Genomic DNA, 23,038 nt, shown 5'->3' with positions numbered 1-23,038 from the left:
TCATCATGCATTGCTGTGATAAGGTGCGTCTAGGTGACAGGTGTAGGAGTCAGGCGCAGGAGAGCAGGGATGCCTGAGAAGCGTGCTTTTATAAGACCGTTCACCAACACTGGAATGGCACAATCGAAAAGGACAACGCCCTCGTAATAGAGAATCCGTGCAAATGCACGGAGGAACAAACACAGTTCTGACACTATATACACTTACGTAACCGTGAAAACAAATAACACTGAGCACATCAAATAAAAAGACTAATCCCGCACAAACTTAGGCAGGCAACAGGTTACCCTTATACACACAGAAATTAATGTAAATGAAACCAGGTATGAAAAAGAACCAAAGACAAAACAAACAGAAAAGGAAAAATGGATCGTTGGGGAGAGGAGTTACCTTCTTTAGAAGTCGTGACCATTGCTCTGATCATTTTGAAAAGTTTGCCGCCAAAAATGTATTTTCCTATGAATGAAGTCGCACAAAATGTGTGTATTTTGCAAAAAATTTAATCGCTAAAAAAGGAGTGTCTTTTCCCATGAATTAATCCACACAAAAACGCAAAAAAACATGAAATCTGCTGAAATAGTTTTTGTTCATATTTGCACAAATGGAGTGTGAGATTGTGTTGGTATATCAGACAATAAAGCACGGGTATGACGCAAAAATACTTTTTTACTTTTCTATTGATGTTGGTAGCCAGTTTATAATAGCAATAAGGCATCTCAGGGGTTTGTGGTTTATGGCCAATATACCACTGCTAACGGCTGTATCCAGGAACTCTGCGTTGTGTCGTGCTTAAGAACAGTCCTTAGCCGTGGTACAGTATATAGGCCAATATACCACAGCTAAGGGCTGTATACAGGAACTCTGCGTTGTGTCGTGCTTAAGAACAGTCCTTAGCCGTGGTACAGTATATAGGCCAATATACCACTGCTAACGGCTGTATCCAGGAACTCTGCGTTGTGTCGTGCTTAAGAACAGTCCTTAGCCGTGGTACAGTATATAGGCCAATATACCACAGCTAAGGGCTGTATACAGGAACTCTGCGTTGTGTTGTGCTTAAGAACAGTCCTTAGCCGTGGTACAGCATATAGGCCAATATACCACAGCTAAGGGCTGTATCCAGGAACTCTGCGTTGTGTCGTGCTTAAGAACAGTCCTTAGCCGTGGTACAGTATATAGGCCAATATACCACAGCTAAGGGCTGTATCCAGGAACTCTGCGTTGTGTCGTGCTTAAGAACAGTCCTTAGCCGTGGTACAGTATATAGGCCAATATACCACTGCTAACGGCTGTATCCAGGAACTCTGCGTTGTGTCGTGCTTAAGAACAGTCCTTAGCCGTGGTACAGTATATAGGCCAATATACCACAGCTAAGGGCTGTATACAGGAACTCTGCGTTGTGTTGTGCTTAAGAACAGTCCTTAGCCGTGGTACAGCATATAGGCCAATATACCACACCCCCTCGGACCTGATTGCTTAATTATACCACTTAGTTATTATATACGGGTCCAGATATACAAGGTCTTCTTGGTTCTGGGTTTGTTGTGTTCAGTTATTGGTTCTGGGTTTGTCAGGTCTTCTTGGTTCTGGGTTTGTTGTGTTCAGGTCTTCTTGGTTCTGGGTTTGTCAGGTCTTCTTGGTTCTGGGTTTGTTGTTTTCAGTTCTTGGTTCTGGGTTTGTCAGGTCTTCTTGGTTCTGGGTTTGTTGTTTTCAGTTCTTGGTTCTGGGTTTGTCAGGTCTTCTTGGTTCTGGGTTTGTTGTTTTCAGTTCTTGGTTCTGGGTTTGTTGTTTTCAGTTCTTCTTGGTTCTGGGTTTGTTGTGTTCAGGTCTTCTTGGTTCTGGGTTTGTTGTTTTCAGTTCTTGTTTCTGGGTTTGTCAGGTCTTCTTTGTTCTGGTTTTGTTGTTTTCAGTTCTTGGTTCTGGGTTTGTCAGGTCTTCTTGGTTCTGGGTTTGTTGTTTTCAGTTCTTGGTTCTGGATTTGTTGTGTTCAGTTCTTCTTGTTTCTGGGTTTGTTGTTTTCAGTTCTTGGTTTTGGGTTTGTTGTTTTCACTTCTTGGTTCTGGGTTTGTTGTTTTCAGTTCTTGGTTCTGGGTTTGTCAGGTCTTCTTGGTTCTGGGTTTGTTGTGTTCAGGTCTTCTTGGTTCTGGGTTTGTTGTGTTCAGTTATTGGTTCTGGGTTTGTCAGGTCTTCTTGGTTCTGGGTTTGTTGTGTTCAGGTCTTCTTGGTTCTGGGTTTGTCAGGTCTTCTTGGTTCTGGGTTTGTTGTTTTCAGTTCTTGGTTCTGGGTTTGTCAGGTCTTCTTGTTTCTGGGTTTGTTGTTTTCAGTTCTTGGTTTTGGGTTTGTTGTTTTCACTTCTTGGTTCTGGGTTTGTTGTTTTCAGTTCTTGGTTCTGGGTTTGTCAGGTCTTCTTGGTTCTGGGTTTGTTGTTTTCAGTTCTTCTTGGTTCTGGGTTTGTTGTTTTCAGTTCTTGGTTCTGGGTTTGTTGTAATCAAGGCCTTCTTGGTTCTGGGTTTGTTGTGTTCAGGCCTTCTTGGTTCTGGGTTTGTTGTGTTCAGGTCTTCTTGGTTCTGGGTTTGATGTGTTCAGGTCTTCTTGGTTCTGGGTTTGTTGTGTTCAGGTCTTCTTGGTTCAGGGTTTATTGACTGTACTGTAGAGAACAGAGGAGTCCTCCTCAGCTGCTTGTGTTGCTGAGGGTCTGAAGAGAGAAACAAAAATGAAACAAAGACAGTGTACCAAATGGTGGCACCCTATAGGGCTCTGTCTAAAGTAGTGCACTAAATAGGGAATAGGGTGCCATTTGGAACAGAAGAACAGTTCCTCAAAAACATCATCACATCTCTCCCTCATTATAGACATGTCATAGTAACTGTCCTGAGATGTCCATTGTTGTGTTCATAGTTTGGCTTCATAGTGGTCACTAAGGGTCAACTGTTTTGCTCATTGATGACATCTCCTACAATAAACTGCAGCATATGAATGACCTTAATTCAGAATATGCTCACCGGGTGGCAGCACAGGGGAGGTTGAATTTCACAGCAGCGTACTGGACATCCTCATCCTCTTTCTGGGGCTGAGGCACCTGGACGGTGGAGTACAGAGGCACTTCATGGTTTTTGGAGCCAGAGAAGTGGACGCTGGCGTAGTGAACATCATCCTGGTTGTCTGTGTCAGCTGTCTGCGCTGCAGTAGGGTTCATTGCCATGCCTGAGATATCTCTCCTCTGCTCTCATCCTTCTAGACCTATCGGCTGCCTTCGATACTGTGAACCATCAGATCCTCCTCTCCACCCTCTCCGAGTTGGGCATCTCCGGCGCGCCCACGCTTGGATTGCGTCCTACCTGACAGGTCGCTCCTACCATCTGTCTCCTCGTCACGCGCTCTCACCACTGGTGTCCCCCAGGGCTCTGTTCTAGGCCCTCTCCTATTCTCGCTATACACCAAGTCACTTGGCTCTGTCATAACCTCACATGGTCTCTCCTATCATTGCTATGCAGACGACACACAATGAATCTTCTCCTTTCCCCCTTCTGATGACCAGGTGGCGAATCGCATCTCTGCATGTCTGGCAGACATATCAGTGTGGATGACGGATCACCACCTCAAGCTGAACCTCGGCAAGACGGAGCTGCTCTTCCTCCCGGGGAAGGACTGCCCGTTCCATGATCTCGCCATCACGGTTGACAACTCCATTGTGTCCTCCTCCCAGAGCGCTAAGAACCTTGGCGTGATCCTGGACAACACCCTGTCGTTCTCAACTAACATCAAGGCGGTGGCCCGTTCCTGTAGGTTCATGCTCTACAACATCCGCAGAGTACGACCCTGCCTCACACAGGAAGCGGCGCAGGTCCTAATCCAGGCACTTGTCATCTCCCGTCTGGATTACTGCAACTCGCTGTTGGCTGGGCTCCCTGCCTGTGCCATTAAACCCCTACAACTCATCCAGAACGCCGCAGCCCGTCTGGTGTTCAACCTTCCCAAGTTCTCACACGTCACCCCGCTCCTCCGCTCTCTCCACTGGCTTCCAGTTGAAGCTCGCATCCGCTACAAGACCATGGTGCTTGCCTACGGAGCTGTGAGGGGAACGGCACCGCAGTACCTCCAGGCTCTGATCAGGCCCTACACCCAAACAAGGGCACTGCGTTCATCCACCTCTGGCCTGCTCGCCTCCCTACCACTGAGGAAGTACAGTTCCCGCTCAGCCCAGTCAAAACTGTTCGCTGCTCTGGCCCCCCAATGGTGGAACAAACTCCCTCACGACGCCAGGACAGCGGAGTCAATCACCACCTTCCGGAGACACCTGAAACCCCACCTCTTCAAAGAATACCTAGGATAGGATAAAGTAATCCTTCTCACCCCCCCTTAAATGATTTAGATGCACTATTGTAAAGTGGCTGTTCCACTGGATGTCAGAAGGTGAATTCACCAATTTGTAAGTCGCTCTGGATAAGAGCGTCTGCTAAATGACTTAAATGTAAATGTAAATGTAATGTTAACCTCTTGAATCTATAGGGGCGCTATTTCATTATTGGATAAAAAAACGTGCCCGTTTTACGCGCAATATTTTGTCACAAAAAGATGCTCGACTATGCATATAATTGACAGCTTTGGAAAGAAAACACTCTGACGTTTCCAAAAGTGCAAAGATATTATCTGTGAGTGCCCCAGAACTGATGCTACAGGCAAAACCAAGATGAAACTTCAAACAGGAAATGAGCAAAATTTTTGAAGCTCTGTTTTCCAATGTCTTCTTATATGGCTGTGAATGCAACAGGAATGAGCCCACAATTTCTGCCGTTTCCCCAAGGTGTCTGCAGCATTGTGACGTATTTGTAGACATATCATTGGAAGATTGACCATAAGAGACTACATTTGCCAGGTGTCCACCCGGTGTCCTCCGTCGAAATTGGTGCGTCATCTTCAGCTGCAAGTATTTTTCCATGGGATTCAGAGGAGAAAGTAGACTTCCACGAACGATATATCAATGAAGAGATATGTGAAAAACACCTTGAGGATTGATTCTAAACAGCGTTTGCCGTGTTTCAGTCGATATTATGGAGTTAATTTGGAAAAAAGTTAGCCGTTTTGATGACTGAATTTTTGTTTTTTTATGGTACCCAAACGTGATGTACCAAAACGGAGCGATTTCTCCTACACAAAGAATCTTTCAGGAAAAACTGAACATTTGCTATGTAACTGAGAGTCTCCTCATTGAAAACATCCGAAGTTCTTTAAAGGTAAATGATTTTATTTGAATGCTTTTCTGTTTTTTGTGAAAATGTTGCCCGCTAAATGCTACGCTAAATGCTACGCTAAATGCTACGCTAGCTATCAATACTCTTACACAAATGCTTGTTTAGCTATGGTTGAAAAGCATATTTTGAAAATCTGAGATGACAGTGTTGTTAACAAAAGTCTAAGCTTGAGAGCAAATACATTTATTTCATTTCATTTGCGATTTTCATGAATAGTTAACGTTGCATTATGCTAATGAGCTTGAGGCTATAAATAGGATCCCGGATCCGGGATTGCTCGACGCAAGAAGATAACCCACAACAACAACTGCTACCGGGCGACGATTACGTCCATTTATACAGCCCCACGCACCTCTCTGATTCAGAGGGGTTGAATTAAATGTAGAAGACACATTTCAGTTGAATGCATTCAGTTGTGCAACTGACTAGGTATCCCCCTTTCCCATATGTATGTACACAAACACCTCATTACCTCGGAGCCCTGCACATCGACTCTGTACTGTGAAACAGATGTTATTGTTACTCGTTATTGATATTCGTTATTCACTCTGTATTTATTCCTTGTGTCACTATTTCCCTCAAAACATTTATACAGTGTAAGTATTCAGACCCCTTTACCTATTTCGACATTTTGTTACGTTCCAGCCTTATTCTAAAATGGAATAAAGAACAATTTCCCTCATCATTCTACACAGGATACACCATAAAGACAAAACAAAAACGTTTTTTATTTTTTTTACACAAGTATCCATAACATTTGTTATGAGATTCGAAATTGAGCTCAGGTGTATCATGTTTCCATTGATCATCCTTAAAGTGTGATTGGAGTCCACCTGTGGTAAATTCCTGTCTATATAAGGTCCCACAGTTGACTATGCATGTCAGAGAAAAAAACAAGCCATGACGGCGAAGGAATTGTCTGTAGAGCTCCGAGACAGGATTGGGTCTAGGCAAAGATTTGGGGAAGGGTACAAAACATGTCTGCAGCATTGAAGGTCCCCAAGAACACAGTGGCCTCCATCATTCTTAAATGGAAGAATGGAGCAATCGGAGGAGACAGGCCTTGGTCAGGTAGGTGACCAAGAACTCGATGGTCACTCTGACAGAGCTCCAGTGTTCCTCTGTGGAGATGGGAGAACCTTCCAGATGGACAACCATCTCTGCAGCACTCCACCAATCAGGCCTTTATTGTAGAGTGGCCAGATGGAAGCCAGATGACAGCCAGCTTGAACTTTGCCAAAAGGCACCTAAATGAGATTCTCTGGTCTGATGAAACCAAGATGGAAGTCTTTGGCCTCAATAGCCAAGTGTCACGTCTGGAGGTTACCTGGCACATCCCTACGATGAAGCATGGTGGTGGCAGCATAATGGTGTGGGGATGTTTTTCAGCTGCAGGGACTGGGAGACTAGTCAGGATGAGGGAGAAATGTAAAAAGCAGAGAGAGATCCTTGATGAAAACCTGCTCCAGAGCGCTCAGGACCTGCCAACAGGAAAACGACCCTAAGCACACAGCCAAGACAACGCAGGAGTGACTTCGGGACAAGTCTCTGAATGTCCTTCAGTGGCCCAGCCAGAGGCAGGACAAACCCAATCGAACATCTCTGGAGAGACCTGAAAGTAGCTGTGCAGCGATGCTCCAACCTGACAGAGCTTGAGAGGATCTGCAGAGAAGATGACAGAAACTCACCAAATACAAGTTTGCCAAGCTTGTAGCATCATACCCAAGAGGATTGGAGGCTGTAGTTGCTGCCAAGGTGCTTCAACAAAGTACTGAGTAAAAGTTCTTAATTCTTATGGAAATGTGATATTTCAGTTTACATTTTTTTACAAAAATGTATAAAAAACTGTTTTTGTATTTATTATTATGGAGAATTGTGTTTAGATTGATGAGGGGGAAAAAACAATTGAATCCATTTTAGAATAATGCTGTAACGTAACATGTGGGAAAAGTCAAGGGGTCTGAATACATTCTGAATACACTGTATTTTTTATCTTTAACTCTGCATTGTTGAAAAGGACCCGTTTAGTCAGCATTTCAACCCACCATCACTTTGTCTCATGTTAATACTACTCCTATACACAACCCACCATCACTGTGTCTCATGTTAATACTACTCCTAAACACAACCCACCATCACTGGAAGCGGCGCAGGTCCTAATCCAGGCACTTGTCATCTCCCGTCTGGATTACTGCAACTCGCTGCTGGCTGGGCTCCCTGCCTGTGCCATTAAACCCCTACAACTCATCCAGAACGCCGCAGCACGTCTGGTGTTCAACCTTCCCAAGTTCTCTCACGTCACCCCGCTCCTCCGCTCTCTCCACTGGCTTCCAGTTGAAGCTCGCATCCGCTACAAGACCATGGTGCTTGCCTACGGAGCTGTGAGGGGAACGGCACCGCAGTACCTCCAGGCTCTGATCAGGCCCTACACCCAAGCAAGGGCACTGCGTTCATCCACCTCTGGCCTGCTCGCCTCCCTACCATTGAGGAAGTACAGTTCCCGCTCAGCCCAGTCAAAACTGTTCGCTGCTCTCGCCCCCAATGGTGGAACAAACTCCCTCACGACGCCAGGACAGCGGAGTCAATCACCACCTTCCGGAGACACCTGAAACCCCACCTCTTCAAGGAATACCTAGGATAGGATAAGTAATCCTTCTCACCACCCCCCCCCCCTTAATGATTTAGATGCACTATTGTAAAGTGGCTGTTCCACTGGATGTCAGAAGGTGAATTCACCAATTTGTAAGTCGCTCTGGATAAGAGCGTCTGCTAAATGACTTAAATGTAAATGTAAATGTCTCATGTTAATACTACTCCTATACACAACCCACCATCACTGTCTCATGTTAATACTACTCCTAAACACAACCCACCGTCACTGTGTTTCATGTTAATACTACTCCTATACACAACCACCATCACTGTCTCATGTTAATACTACTCCTAAACACAACCCACCGTCACTGTGTTTCATGTTAATACTACTCCTATACACAACCACCATCACTGTGTCATGTTAATACTACTCCTAAACACAACCCACCATCACTGTCTCATGTTAATTCTACTCCTAAACACAACCCACCATCACTGTCTCATGTTAAACCCACTCCTAAACACAACCCACCATCACTGTGTCTCATGTTAATACTACTCCTAAACACAACCCACCATCACTGTGTCTCATGTTAACACTACTCCTAAACTCAACCCACCATCACTGTGTCTCATGTTAAACCTACTTCTAAACACAACCCACCATCACTGTGTCTCATGTTAATACTACTCCTAAACACAAGCCACCATCACTGTGTCTCATGTTAATACTACTCCTAAACACAGCCCACCATCACTGTGTCTCATGTTAAACCTACTCCTAAACACAACCCACCATCACTGTGTCTCATGTTAATACTACTCCTAAACTCAACCCAACATCACTGTCTCATGTTACACCTACTCCTAAACACAACCCACCATCACTGTGTCTCATGTTAACACTACTCCTAAACTCAACCCACCATCACTGTCTCATGTTAAACCTACTCCTAAACACAACCCACCATCACTGTGTCTCATGTTATTACTACTCCTAAACACAACCCACCATCACTGTGTCTCATGTTAATACTACTCCTAAACACAACCCACCATCACTGTGTCTCATGTTAATACTACTCCTAAAGACAACCCACCATCACTGTGTCCTATGTTAATACTACTCCTAAACACAGCCCACCATCACTGTGTGTCATGTTAATACTACTCCTAAACACAACCCACCATCACTGTGTCTCATGTTAATACTACTCCTAAACTCAACCCACCATCACTGTCTCATGTTAAACCTACTCCTAAACACAACCCACCATCACGGTGTCTCATGTTAATACTACTCCTATACACAACCCACCATCACTGTGTCTCATGTTAATACTACTTCTATACACAACCCACCATCACTGTGTCTCATGTTAATACTACTACTATACACAACCCACCATCACTGTCTCATGTTAATACTACTCCTAAACACAAGCCACCATCACTGTGTCTCATGTTAATACTACTCCTAAACACAACCCACCATCACTGTCTCATGCTAATACTACTCCTAAACACAACCCACCATCACTGTGTCTCATGTTAATACTACTCCTAAACACAACCCACCATCACTGTCTCATGTTAATGCTACTCCTAAACACAACCCACCATCACTGTCTCATGTTAATGCTACTCCTAAACACAACCCACCATCACTGTCTCATGTTAAACCTACTCCTAAACACAACCCACCATCACTGTGTCTCATGTTAATACTACTCCTAAACACAACCCACCATCACTGTGTCTCATGTTAACACTACTCCTAAACTCAACCCACCATCACTGTGTCTCATGTTAAACCTACTTCTAAACACAACCCACCATCACTGTGTCTCATGTTAATACTACTCCTAAACAGAAGCCACCATCACTGTGTCTCATGTTAATACTACTCCTAAACACAGCCCACCATCACTGTGTCTCATGTTAAACCTACTCCTAAACACAACCCACCATCACTGTGTCTCATGTTAATACTACTCCTAAACTCAACCCAACATCACTGTCTCATGTTACACCTACTCCTAAACACAACCCACCATCACTGTGTCTCATGTTAACACTACTCCTAAACTCAACCCACCATCACTGTCTCATGTTAAACCTACTCCTAAACACAACCCACCATCACTGTGTCTCATGTTATTACTACTCCTAAACACAACCCACCATCACTGTGTCTCATGTTAATACTACTCCTAAACACAACCCACCATCACTGTGTCTCATGTTAATACTACTCCTAAAGACAACCCACCATCACTGTGTCCTATGTTAATACTACTCCTAAACACAGCCCACCATCACTGTGTCTCATGTTAATACTACTCCTAAACACAACCCACCATCACTGTGTCTCATTTTAATACTACTCCTAAACACAAACCACCATCACTGTCTCATGTTAATGCTACTCCTAAACACAACCCACCATCACTGTGTCTCATGTTAATACTACTCCTAAACTCAACCCACCATCACTGTCTCATGTTAAACCTACTCCTAAACACAACCCACCATCACGGTGTCTCATGTTAATACTACTCCTATACACAACCCACCATCACTGTGTCTCATGTTAATACTACTTCTATACACAACCCACCATCACTGTGTCTCATGTTAATACTACTACTATACACAACCCACCATCACTGTCTCATGTTAATACTACTCCTAAACACAAGCCACCATCACTGTGTCTCATGTTAATACTACTCCTAAACACAACCCACCATCACTGTCTCATGTTAATACTACTCCTAAACACAACCCACCATCACTGTGTCTCATTTTAATACTACTCCTAAACACAAACCACCATCACTGTCTCATGTTAATGCTACTCCTAAACACAACCCACCATCACTGTCTCATGTTAATGCTACTCCTAAACATAACCCACCATCACTGTGTCTCATGTTAATACTACTCCTAAACACAACCCACCATCACTGTGTCTCATGTTAATACTACTCCTAAACTCAACCCACCATCACTGTCTCATGTTACACCTACTCCTAAACACAACCCACCATCACTGTGTCTCATGTTAACACTACTCCTAAACATAACCCACCATCACTGTGTCTCATGTTAATACTACTCCTAAACACAACCCACCATTACTGTGTCTCATGTTAATACTAATCCTAAACACAACCCACCATCACCGTCTCATGTTACACCTACTCCTAAACACAACCCACCATCACTGTCTCATGTTAATACTACTCCTAAACTCAACCCACCATCACTGTCTCATGTTAAACCTACTCCTAAACACAACCCACCATCACTGTCTCATGTTAAACCTACTCTTGTTAATACTACTCCTAAACACAGTCCACCACAACTGTGTCTATACTACTCCTAAAGCTCTTACGAAGCATTCATTCAATCACTCAAAACTCTTACTTTAGGCCATTTTCAAAATGGCTCCACAACAATCTGTTGATCTGAGAGCTCTTAAAATAGCATGCACCGTACACACACACACACGTACACGCACACACACGCACACACATGTACACACACACACACACACACACACGTACACACACACACACGTACACACACACACACACACACACACACACACACACACACACTCACACACTCACACTCATACACTCTCACACACTCACACGTACACACACACGTACACGCACACACACGCACATACACTTACACACACGTACACACACACACACACACTCACACACTCACACACTCACACACTCTCACACTCTCACACACTCACACGTACACACACACACACACACCTACACACACACACACACACACACACACACACACACACACACACACACACACACACACACACACACACACACACACACACACACACACACACACACACACACAGACAGTTATCATTGACCCTGTTATACTATGACAGTGAACATGACCCTATTGAATGGAGATCTGGGTATTACTGGTATACTCTACTGATCATGTTTTAAACATGGAAATGAATAAACTGAACTAAACTAAACACATGAAACCACAGTCCAGGGTCAGTATTCACAATGTGTATCAGAGTAGGAGAGCTGATCTGGGATCAGTTTAGCCTTTTAGATCATAATTATATGGACCGTCTGAGACACTTTATGAATACAGGCCCTGATGTAACAACCAAAACACAGTTCAATATAAACCAACAAGTACAAAGATACAGTAAGCCATGTGATGTTTGGCTAAAAACAGCAAAAATAAAACTATATTTCAAGATATCATCAAGTGTACTTACAGAGTGAAGTGAAGAGGAGAGGTCTTGAACAGTTAGTCAACTTACTGTCACTGCGTGGAAACAAGAAGTAGTCTACTGTAAGTGTTAGTAGAAGCAGGCAAAGCCTATGTGTGAGTTCTGTGGTTGACACATTTTAAAGTAGTCTAGACAGGTCATTAACATGCAGCAACAACATGTCACATAAGGGATGTTACTGAATCTAAATCGAAAATGTGCTAAAGTCAGAATACTGTAGTTGCATTTCTTTATTTGAGGAGTGGACCTACATGTTTTACAAGAGACAAAATGTGACCCATTCCCATCACTCCTCATCAGCTGGTACTGAAGGTTCCAGAACAGATGAAAGGGGAGTATCTTTGGTTCCAGTGTTCTAGACTAGAGCTCTCCCTACTGACATCTCAACATTACTGCAGCCTCCAGGCTTCATATGTCCCTTCTAGTCCGATGAAAATATACAAAATAGAAGGTAAAATAACATTTGAAAATGGCAAAAATATATATAGAATAAAACAGTCACGTACTTAAAAGTACTGTGTTATTGGGACTTATGTTGAACTGGTGTTTTAATTGAGTGAATTTGTGATCTCAACTAGCTTGTTAGCTACATGAAGCTGCTGTTATTCAGTGATAAACAAGCATTTTGGTGCATCAAACAGCTACTCTGAATGTACTGGATTGTGAACAATATGATGTGCTGCTACTGAATTACAGCAAGACCCCATAGTTAACTAGTGAGCTAGTTAGTTAGCTGACATTTAGCTATCAACATTAGCTAGCTAGAAACAACAGACAACAGTGAGCTGTCATTATGCCAAGTCCAAGGCAAGCTGCTCTGAGATTCCAGTGTGTTCTTGTGTGAAAGAGAACTCTTCACTCCTCTTCACTTTGATTGACACTTCACACACTCACTATATATGTCCAGTGTTCTGTCTGGGATCTGTGGCCGGTGCCAGAGGACGACAAATGGGGTGACACCCCCCAAGCCTCCTGTTCCCTTTTAAAGTAGGGACACAGTCCCTCATCCTCTTCCTGCGGGGCGGCAGGGTAGCCTAGTGGTTAGAGAGTTGGACTGGTAACCGAAAGGTTGCAAGTTCAAATCCCCAAGCTGACAAGGTACAAATCTGTCGTTCTGCCCCTGAACAGAGGTAAAAAGGTAAAAAAAAAAAAAAAAAAATCTTCATCATTCTCTCTACTATTCAGGGTGCTATTTGAGACGGCATATAGAACCTATAACTGTAGAAATGTATACTGTGGAATAACCACAAATAAACATATTCACCCACTGGAGTCCTGAGGGGAGGAGAGGTCCACCACTGGAGTCATGAGGGGAGGAGAGGTCCATCACTGGAGTCCTGAGGGGAGGAGAGGTCCACCACTGGAGTCCTGAGGGGAGGAGAGGTCCATCACTGGAGTCATGAGGGGAGGAGAGATCCATCACTGGAGTCATGAGGGGAGGAGAGATCCATCACTGGAGTCCTGAGGGGAGGAGAGGTCCACCACTGGAGTCATGGGGGGAGGAGAGATCCATCACTGGAGTCCTGAGGGGAGGAGAGGTCCACCACTGGAGTCATGGGGGGAGGAGAGGTCCACCACTGGAGTCATGGGGGGAGGAGAGGTCCATCACTGGAGTCATGAGAGGAGGAGAGGTCCACCACTGGAGCCCTGAGGGGAGGAGAGGTCCATCACTGGAGTCATGGGTGGAGAGGAGTGGTCCACCACTGGTCCTGGGAGGGGGAGAGGTCCACCACTGGAGTCCTGAGGGGAGGAGAGGTCCATCACTGGAGTCATGGGGGGAGGAGAGGTCCATCACTGGAGTCATGAGAGGAGGAGAGGTCCATCACTGGAGTCATGGGTGGAGAGGAGTGGTCCACCACTGGTCCTGAGAGGGGGAGAGGTCCACCACTGGAGCCCTGAGGGGAGGAGAGGTCCACCACTGGAGTCATGATGGGAGGAGAGGTAAACAACTGGAGTCCAGAGGGGAGGAGAGGTTCCAGCATTTACTCAAAAGCTAAAGTTCATGGTCTGGAAAACCATCTAGATATGGTTGCAAGAGAATAGAGGTGTGAGACCTGGTTTTGGATTAGAACCGTAGCTCGTCAGTCCAGCTTCTGTGGTGATTCTCTTCAGTCCAGCTTCTGTGGTGATACTCTTTAGTCCAGGATCTGTGGTGGTTCTCTTCAGTCCAGGATCTGTGGTGGTTCTCTTCAGTCCAGGATCTGTGGTGGTTCTCTTCAGTTGATGTTCTGAGGTACTTTTCTTCAGTCCAGCTTCTGTGGTGATACTCTTTAGTCCAGGATCTGTGGTGGTTCTCTTCAGTCCAGGATCTGTGGTGATTCTCTTCAGTCCAGGATCTGTGGTGATTCTCTTCAGTCCAGCTTCTGTGGTGATTCTCTTCAGTCCAGGATCTGTGGTGGTTCTCTTCAGTCCAGGATCTGTGGTGGTTCTCTTCAGTTGATGTTCTGAGGTACTTTTCTTCAGTCTAGCGTCTGTGGTGGTTCTCCTCTGTGCAGGTTCTGTGGTGGTTCTCTTCAGCCAAGGATGTGTGGTGGTTCTCTTCAGTTGATGTTCTGAGGTACTTTCCTTCAGTCCATGTTCTGTGGTGGTTTTCTTCAGTGCAGGTTCTGTGGTGGTTCTCTTAAGTTCAGGTTCTGTAGTGGTTCTCTTCAGTGGGAGGGTCCCCTCACATTCTGAAAGAAGATACTGAATTAGCAATTTACACTCCCACTAAAATGTTTATGGACACACTAACAAACTTACTGAGAGAGAGAGAGAGAGAGAGAGAGAGAGAGGGGGGGGGGGGAATATTACACAAACTTTCCACAAATGTACTTTTCCACACAATGACTTTTAGCTCCATCCTCTTATTGAAGATGATCCATTCAAGTATCATGTGGAGCCAATATCTGTCACTACAATGTTATTATACCAAACTAAAGGGTTAAACCCCAATGTACTTACATGTGACAGTGAGAGTCTCTTCATCAGAGGGGAGATCCTCATGTCCTTCTACAGAACAGGAGTATCTGCCTGCATCCTCACTGCTGACTGGGTTTAGGAACAGACTGGTAGATTGGTTGGTTACATGTCCGTTCTTGTACCAGATGTAGGTGGGGTTGTCACTCAGAGTACAGGTGGTGCTACAGGTCAGTGTCACCTTCTGTCCCTCTGTCACAGTGGCAGGAGTCACCTTCACCTGCAGACCTAAATGAAAGAGGATTAAAACACTGAGTACATCATTAAGTAATCGTTTGCAGTATTGATAGGATGTGACCTGCAGTGTTACCTGTGACAGTCAGAGTTGTTCCAGGGATGGTGGGCTCCCAGGTTGTCTGATCTGTTCTGAATCTAATCTTATACTCAGCTGAGTCCTCCTCTCTCAGGTCTGTGATTCTCAGGATGGAGTCACTCTGCATATTTCCAAGGTACTCCACACGACCTCCATACCCCGGGCTCAGGATTTGAGGCGCTTTATTAAGTTTTCCTTTTGTATACCAGTTTGTTTCAGACACTGTATGACCACTGGGATAAGTATAAGAGCAGGATATGTCCACTGATGTCCCCTTCAAGGTACAGATCCTCTGATGGGTGTAAGTCACGTGGAAATAACTGTGACCCTCAACAGCTGAAACACAAGTACATTTTTCAAATGGTGTCAGTATTTAGAACTGTAAAATCAACCACCATTAATCTAAATGGAATAGTAGCTCTATCTCATGTCTGTTTCACTAAACATCAACACTGACCAGTGATATATTGGAGGATTTTGACAGACTTTAAAAAGTGTGTCAGTCACACTCACACACTGCAGGAGAATTGATGCCTTTTACAGCACAGTAGAAGCTGTCTTCAGTTTGAAAGTAGACTGAGTACGAGGGGGAGGAGTACCTGAGACGGTACCTGCTACAGACCAGAGAAAGACCACCAACACACTTCCTGCTGTTCTCAAGGACATTGTTGCATCTCCCACCCTGCAGTCTTAGAAACATAAACAACAACTCACTCTATAGCTGGTGAATAACTCCACCTGATACATTGAAGTAGAAACTGTAAATGGGGTACAGGGCCTCATTACTGAAAATGAACCAGGCTCATATTGTGTTGTGTTGTATTGTGCTATATGGTTGTCTATGTGAATAATGTCTGTCTGTAAGTCTATATCACTATGTACAGTATGTAATGTGTGCGACGTGTTGCATGTCTGTCTACATCTGTCTATTTAACCTGACGTGATGTATGATGCAAAAATAATTTCCTAATGGATACAATAGTCATCATCATCATCGTGGTCATCAGCACCATCATCATCAAAAACAACAACAGCAACAATCACTTATTGAACAGATGTGTAAAACTGTAAACAAACATTTCTACATTGATTGTTCTGAAGCTGTTTTATTCTCAGAACCCCAAATATAGGAGGATAAATGTTCAATCCTCTACAGTCCGTCAAGCTGTACAGCAGCCTAAAGACTGACCACCAGGTTCAATGACAGCACCTATCCTCAAGCTGTGAGGCTAAACAGCAAGTGACTCACTCACTCACTCACTCACTCACTCACTCACTCACTCATTCTCTCTCACACACACACACACACACACACACACACACACACACACACACACACACACACACACACACACACACACACACACACACACACACACACACACACACACACACACACAGTCTTGTAAAGCTAACCTTGTGAGGACACAAAATTCAGTCCCATTCACAATCCTATTTTCCTTTACCTTAACCCCAAAACCTATTAACCCTAACCCGAACCCTAGCTCCAAACCCTAAACCTAATTCTAACCGTAAAACTGATTCGAACTGGTTTAGTCTTATATTTAGTATTGCATTTTATTATACCATGCAATTTAATTAACCTAGCACTTATTTTTTGAGCACCTAATCCCTTCATCTCTTGTTGTCACGCCCTGACCATAGAGAGCTGTTTATTCTCTATGTTGGTTGGGGCGTGATAGTGATTAAGGTGGGTCATCTAGGTGATTAATGAATTATGTTGGCGGGGTATGGCTTCCAATCAGAGACAGCTAGTTATCGGAGTCTCTGATTGGGGATCATATTTAGGCAGCCATTTCCTCATTGTGTTTTGAGGGATCTTGTCTACAGATAGTTTCCTGTGTGCATACCAGTAGTGTCACGGTTCACTGTTTTGGTTTTGTTTTGTGAGTTTTAATTTATTAAAAGATGTGGAACTCTACTCACGCTGCGCCTTGGTCCAATCTTTACGACGATCATGACACTTGGTGGGATTATTTATGTAATTGATCCAGTTTGCATGTTTTATTATGATTTTATGAGAACATTTGTTTTAAAGTTAAACCTTTTTAACCTCAGCACTTAATCAATAATTGTCTTCCTCCTGTTGAACTTCGGCCTGTCATGTTCTCCCACTGTCTCCAGACCGGTTGGATGTACAATATAGAAACAGGGCAGAAAGTTGCAATAGGCCCGTGCAACACAAGGGTTGATACCAGCATAAACAGAAACCCTCTTAAACCTGACACTGATTCTAACCTTAACCCTGAACCCCAAGAAATAGCATTTGACCTTGTGGGGACCAACAAAACGTCCTCCGTTGGTCAAATGTTTGTTGGTTTACTATTCCTGTGGGGAAACTATATATACAAAATAATGTGGACACCTCCTCAAATGAGTGGATTCAGCTGTTTATGCCACAGCCTTTGCTGACTGGTGTATAACATCGAGCACACAGCCATGCCATCTCCATAGACAAACATTACAGTAGAATGGCCTTACTGAAGACTTCAGTGACCTTCAACGTGGCACCGTCAAAGGATGACACCTTTCCAGTTTGACAAATTTCTGCCCTGCCGGAACAGGGTTTACATGAACAAGCAGCCAGACACAAGCCTAAGATTACCATGCGCAATGCCAACCGTTGGCTGGAGTGGTGTGAAACTCTTCACCATTGGACTCTGGAGCAGTGGAAAAGCGTTCTCTGTAGTGATGAATAACGATTCACCATCTGGCAGTTCGATGGACGTTTCTGGGTTTGGTGGATGATAGAACACTACCAGCCCCCCCAAAAGTGCCAACTAAAGTTTGGTGGAGGAAGAATAAAGGTCTGGGGCTGTTTTTCATGGTTCGGGCCCCTTAGTTCCATTGAAAGGAAATGTTAACCATACGGCATCCAATGATATTCTAGACAATTATGTGCTTCCAAGTTTGAGGCAACAGTTTGGGGAATGCCCTTTCCTGTTACAGCATGACAATGCCCCCGTGGATAAAGCGAGGTCCATACAGAAATGGTTTGTCAAGATAGGTGTGGAAGAACTGACAGAGCCCTGACCTCAACCACATCGAACACCTTCGGGATTAATTGGAATGCCGACTGCAAGCCAAGCCTAATCGCCCAACATCAGTGCCCAACATCACTAATGCTCTTGTGGTTGAATGGAAGCAAGTCCAAGCAGCAATGTTCCAACATCTAGTGGAAAGCCTTCCCAAATGTGTAGGCTGTTATAGCAGGGACAAACTCCATATTAATGCCCATGATTTTTTAATGATTTGTTTGATGAGCAGGTGTCCACAAATCAACTGTGTCACACGCAGACACACACACAGGCCCACATGAACACACACACTGCAGAGCTACAATGTTTGTTTGCATGTCTTTTTTACCCTGGTTAATCATCTCATCCCTATGTAGATCAACACTCCTACACTGAGACACTATAAATACTGGACATAAAACACAGCTCAAAACTGAACAACAAGTAAAATGATACATTACCCTCAATTACATGACTAAAAACAAATAACCCCACACTATATTTCAAGATATTGACAACTGTACTTACAGAGTGAAGTGAAGGTGAGAGGTCTTGTACAGTGAGTCAACTTACTGTCAGTTCGTGTGAGTTATTTTGTTGACACATATTTAACTGCCCTTATACTTCCTCTTTAAGTCATTAACATGCAAGATAACCAGATCAGTACATCAGAAAGGGGATGTTACTGTATTTCAACAGAAATTGTGCAACAGACTGCATATCTATATGTACTTTTCTTCATTTGAGGAGTGGGACTACATTTTTAAAATTGCTAAATGTGTCATATTTCCAACGTGATATTTTGACAACACAGAGAACCATTTAAACAATGTGTCTGTTATGTACTTGAGTGAAGACCCAAAAGCGGTTTTAACAGAAACAGAGTTCTTTTAATGAAAAAACAGGAATGGCATAGATCCTCTTCCGACGTTGTCAATGGCACAATAGAATACCCGCAGAGAGGGTGACAAATGAAACATAAAGTCCCTCTGATGAATAGCTGGGTAGCGGCGACAGGCTGCAGGTCGCTCTGGGTCGGTGCGGGTCACAGAGGAACGGTGGTAGCTGATCACACGTAGCATATGATGAACTGGACACGGTGCAAACAAAAGATAGTTAGTAGAGTGCAGGATGCACCTGCCAGGCAGACTCCGACAGGATAGGACTAGGTGGAAGCAAACGAGACGATAGCTTGCTTCTGGCATGAGAAACACAAATGACAATCTGACACCGAAAGTAGCAGGAACAGAGAGAGAAATAGAGACCTAATCAGAGGGAAAAAAGGGAACAGGTGGGGAAAGGGTGAATGAGCTAGTTAGGGGAGATGAGGAACAGCTGGAGAAGGAGAGAAAGAGAAGGTAACCTAATAAGACCAGCAGAGAGAGACAGAGTGAAGAGAAAGGACAGGAACAGACATAATAAGACATGACAGTACCCCCACCACTCACCGAGCGCCTCCTGGCGCACTCGAGGAGGAAACCTGGCGGCAACGGAGGAAATCATCGATCAGCGAACGGTCCAGCACGTCCCGAGAGGGAACCCAACTCCTCTCCTCAGGACCGTACCCCTCCCAATCCACTAGGTACTGATGACCACGGCCCCGAGGGCGCATGTCCAAAATCTTACGAACCCTGTAGATGGGTGCGCCCTCGACAAGGATGGGGGGGGGACGAGCGGGGGCGCGAAGAACGGGCTTAACACAGGAGACATGGAAGACCGGGTGAACGCGACGAAGATAGCGCGGGAGAAGAAGTCGCACTGCGACAGGATTAATGACTTGAGAAATACGGAACGGACCAATGAACCGCGGGGTCAACTTGCGAGAAGCTGTCTTAAGGGGAAGGTTCTGAGTGGAGAGCCATACTATCTGACCGCAACAATATCTAGGACTCTTGGTCCTACGCTTATTAGCGGCCCTCACAGTCTGCGCCCTATTACGGCAAAGTGCTGACCTGACCCCCTTCCAGGTGCGCTCGCAACGCTGGACAAAAGCCTGAGTGGAGGGGACGCAGGACTCGGCGAGCTGAGATGAGAACAGCGGAGGCTGGTACCCGAGGCTACTCTGAAAAGGAGATAGACCGGTAGCAGACGAAGGAAGCGAGTTGTGGGCGTACTCTGCCCAGGGGAGCTGTTCTGACCAAGACGCAGGGTTACGAAAAGAAAGACTGCGTAAGATGCGACCAACAGTCTGATTGGCCCGTTCGGCTTCACCGTTAGACTGGGGATGAAAGCCGGACGAGAGACTGACGGTAGCCCCAATCAAACGGCAAAACTCCCTCCAAAATTGAGACGTGAACTGCGGGCCTCTGTCCGAAACGACGTCTGACGGAAGGCCATGAATTTGGAAAACATTCTCGATAATGATCTGAGCCGTCTCCTTAGCAGAAGGGAGCTTAGCGAGAGGAATGAAATGAGCCGCCTTAGAAAATCTATCGACAACCGTAAGAATAACTGTCTTCCCCGCTGATGAAGGCAGTCCGGTGATAAAATCTAAAGCGATGTGAGACCACGGTCGAGAGGGAATGGGAAGCGGTCTGAGACGGCCGGCAGGAGGAGAGTTCCCAGATTTAGTCTGCGCGCAGACCGAACAAGCAGCGACAAATCGACGTGCGTCACGTTCCCGAGTGGGCCACCAGAAACGCTGGCGAATGGAAGCGAGCGTACCCCGAACGCCGGGGTGGCCGGCTAACTTGGCAGAGTGGGCCCACTGAAGAACGGCCGGACGAGTAGGAACGGGAACGAACAGAAGGTTCCTAGGACAAGCTCGCGGCGACGGAGTGTGAGCGAGTGCTTGCTTTACCTGCCTCTCAATTCCCCAGACAGTCAACCCGACAACACGCCCCTCAGGGAGAATCCCCTCGGGGTCGGTGGAGACCTCAGAAGAACTGAAGAGACGAGATAAAGCATCAGGCTTGGTGTTTTTTGAGCCCGGACGATAAGAAATAACAAACTCGAAACGAGCGAAAAACAGAGCCCAACGAGCCTGACGCGCATTAAGTCGTTTGGCTGAACGGATGTACTCAAGGTTCCTATGGTCAGTCCAAACGACAAAAGGAACGGTCGCCCCCTCCAACCACTGTCGCCATTCGCCTAGGGCTAAGCGGATGGCGAGCAGTTCGCGATTACCAACATCATAATTACGTTCTGACGGCGATAAGCGATGAGAGAAAAACGCGCAAGGATGGACCTTGCCGTCAGAGAGGGAGCGCTGAGAAAGAATGGCTCCCACGCCCACCTCTGACGCGTCAACCTCAACAACAAACTGTCTAGAGATGTCAGGTGTAACAAGAATAGGTGCGGATGTAAAACGATTCTTGAGAAGATCAAAAGCTCCCTGGGCGGAAACGGACCACTTAAAGCACGTCTTAACAGAAGTAAGGGCTGTGAGGGGAGCTGCCACCTGACCGAAATTACGGATGAAACGACGATAGAAATTCGCGAAACCAAGAAAGCGCTGCAGCTCGACGCGTGACTTAGGAACGGGCCAATCAATGACAGCCTGGACCTTAGCGGGATCCATCTTAATGCCCTCAGCGGAAATAACGGAACCGAGAAAAGGGACAGAGGAGGCATGAAAAGTGCACTTCTCAGCCTTCACATAAAGACAGTTCTCCAAAAGGCGCTGGAGGACGCGTCGCACGTGCTGAACATGAATCGGGAGAGACGGTGAAAAAAATCAGGATATCGTCCATGTAAACGAAAACAAAAATGTTCAGCATGTCTCTCAGGACGTCGTTAACTAGTGCCTGAAAGACAGCTGGAGCGTTAACGAGGCCGAAAGGAAGAACCCGGTATTCAAAGTGCCCTAACGGAGTGTTAAACGCCGTCTTCCACTCGTCCCCTCCCTGATGCGCACGAGATGGTAGGCGTTACGAAGGTCCAATTTGGTGAAAAACCTGGCTCCCTGCAGGATCTCGAAGGCTGAAGACATAAGAGGAAGCGGATAACGATTCTTAACTGTTATGTCATTCAGCCCTCGATAATCCACGCATGGGCGCAGGGACCCGTCCTTCTTCTGAACAAAAAAAAACCCCGCTCCGGCGGGAGAGGAGGAGGAGACTATGGTACCGGCGTCGAGCGATACAGACAAATAATCCTCGAGAGCCTTACGTTCGGGAGCCGACAGAGAGTATAATCTACCCCGGGGGGGAGTAGTTCCCGGAAGGAGATCAATACTACAGTCATACGACCGGTGTGGAGGGAGAGAAGTGGCCTTGGAACGACTGAACACCGTGCGCAGATCATGATACTCCTCCGGCACCCCTGTCAAATCACCAGGCTCCTCCTGTGAAGAAGAGACAGAGGAAACAGGAGGGATAGCAGACATTAAACAGGTCACATGACAAGAAACATTCCAGGATAGGATAGTATTACTAGACCAATTAATAGAAGGGTTATGGCGCACTAGCCAGGGATGACCCAAAACAACAGGTGTAAAAGGTGAACGAAAAATTAAAAAAGAAATGGTTTCGCTATGATTACCAGAGACAGTGAGGGTTAAAGGCAGCGTCTCACGCTGAATCTTGGGGAGAGAACTACCATCTAAAGCGAACAAGGCCGTGGGATCCCTTAACTGTCTGAG

At 45.4% G+C, this 23,038-nt stretch overlaps 1 protein-coding gene across 2 annotated transcripts in view; it reads right to left on the bottom strand.

Annotated features, from left to right (window-relative positions):
- Positions 1 to 19,056, bottom strand: part of LOC135532173 (sialoadhesin-like) — a 39,535-nt gene extending 20,479 nt beyond the window's left edge. The window contains exons 1-7 of one of the 2 annotated variants that reach the window (XM_064959795.1): positions 18,985 to 19,056; positions 16,018 to 16,107; positions 15,416 to 15,754; positions 15,091 to 15,333; positions 13,416 to 14,819; positions 12,133 to 12,182; positions 7,943 to 11,644 (exon numbers count right to left, since the gene is read on the bottom strand). In XM_064959795.1, coding sequence (XP_064815867.1) covers positions 14,818 to 14,819; positions 15,091 to 15,333; positions 15,416 to 15,754; positions 16,018 to 16,084 — 651 coding nt within the window. In that variant the 5' untranslated portion in view covers positions 16,085 to 16,107; positions 18,985 to 19,056 and the 3' untranslated portion in view covers positions 7,943 to 11,644; positions 12,133 to 12,182; positions 13,416 to 14,817. Of the gene's footprint in view, positions 1 to 7,942; positions 11,645 to 12,132; positions 12,183 to 13,415; positions 14,820 to 15,090; positions 15,334 to 15,415; positions 15,755 to 16,017; positions 16,108 to 18,984 lie in introns of those variants that run through there. The other variant, XM_064959789.1, reaches the window with a different exon arrangement.
- Positions 19,057 to 23,038: the final 3,982 nt, after the last annotated feature.

This window comes from Oncorhynchus masou, chromosome 5, assembly GCF_036934945.1.
Source record: "Oncorhynchus masou masou isolate Uvic2021 chromosome 5, UVic_Omas_1.1, whole genome shotgun sequence".
In the NCBI taxonomy this organism is placed as follows: Eukaryota; Metazoa; Chordata; class Actinopteri; order Salmoniformes; family Salmonidae; genus Oncorhynchus; species Oncorhynchus masou.
Note: the sequence above shows the minus strand (reverse complement) of the source record. Positions and strands in the feature narration are given on the sequence as shown.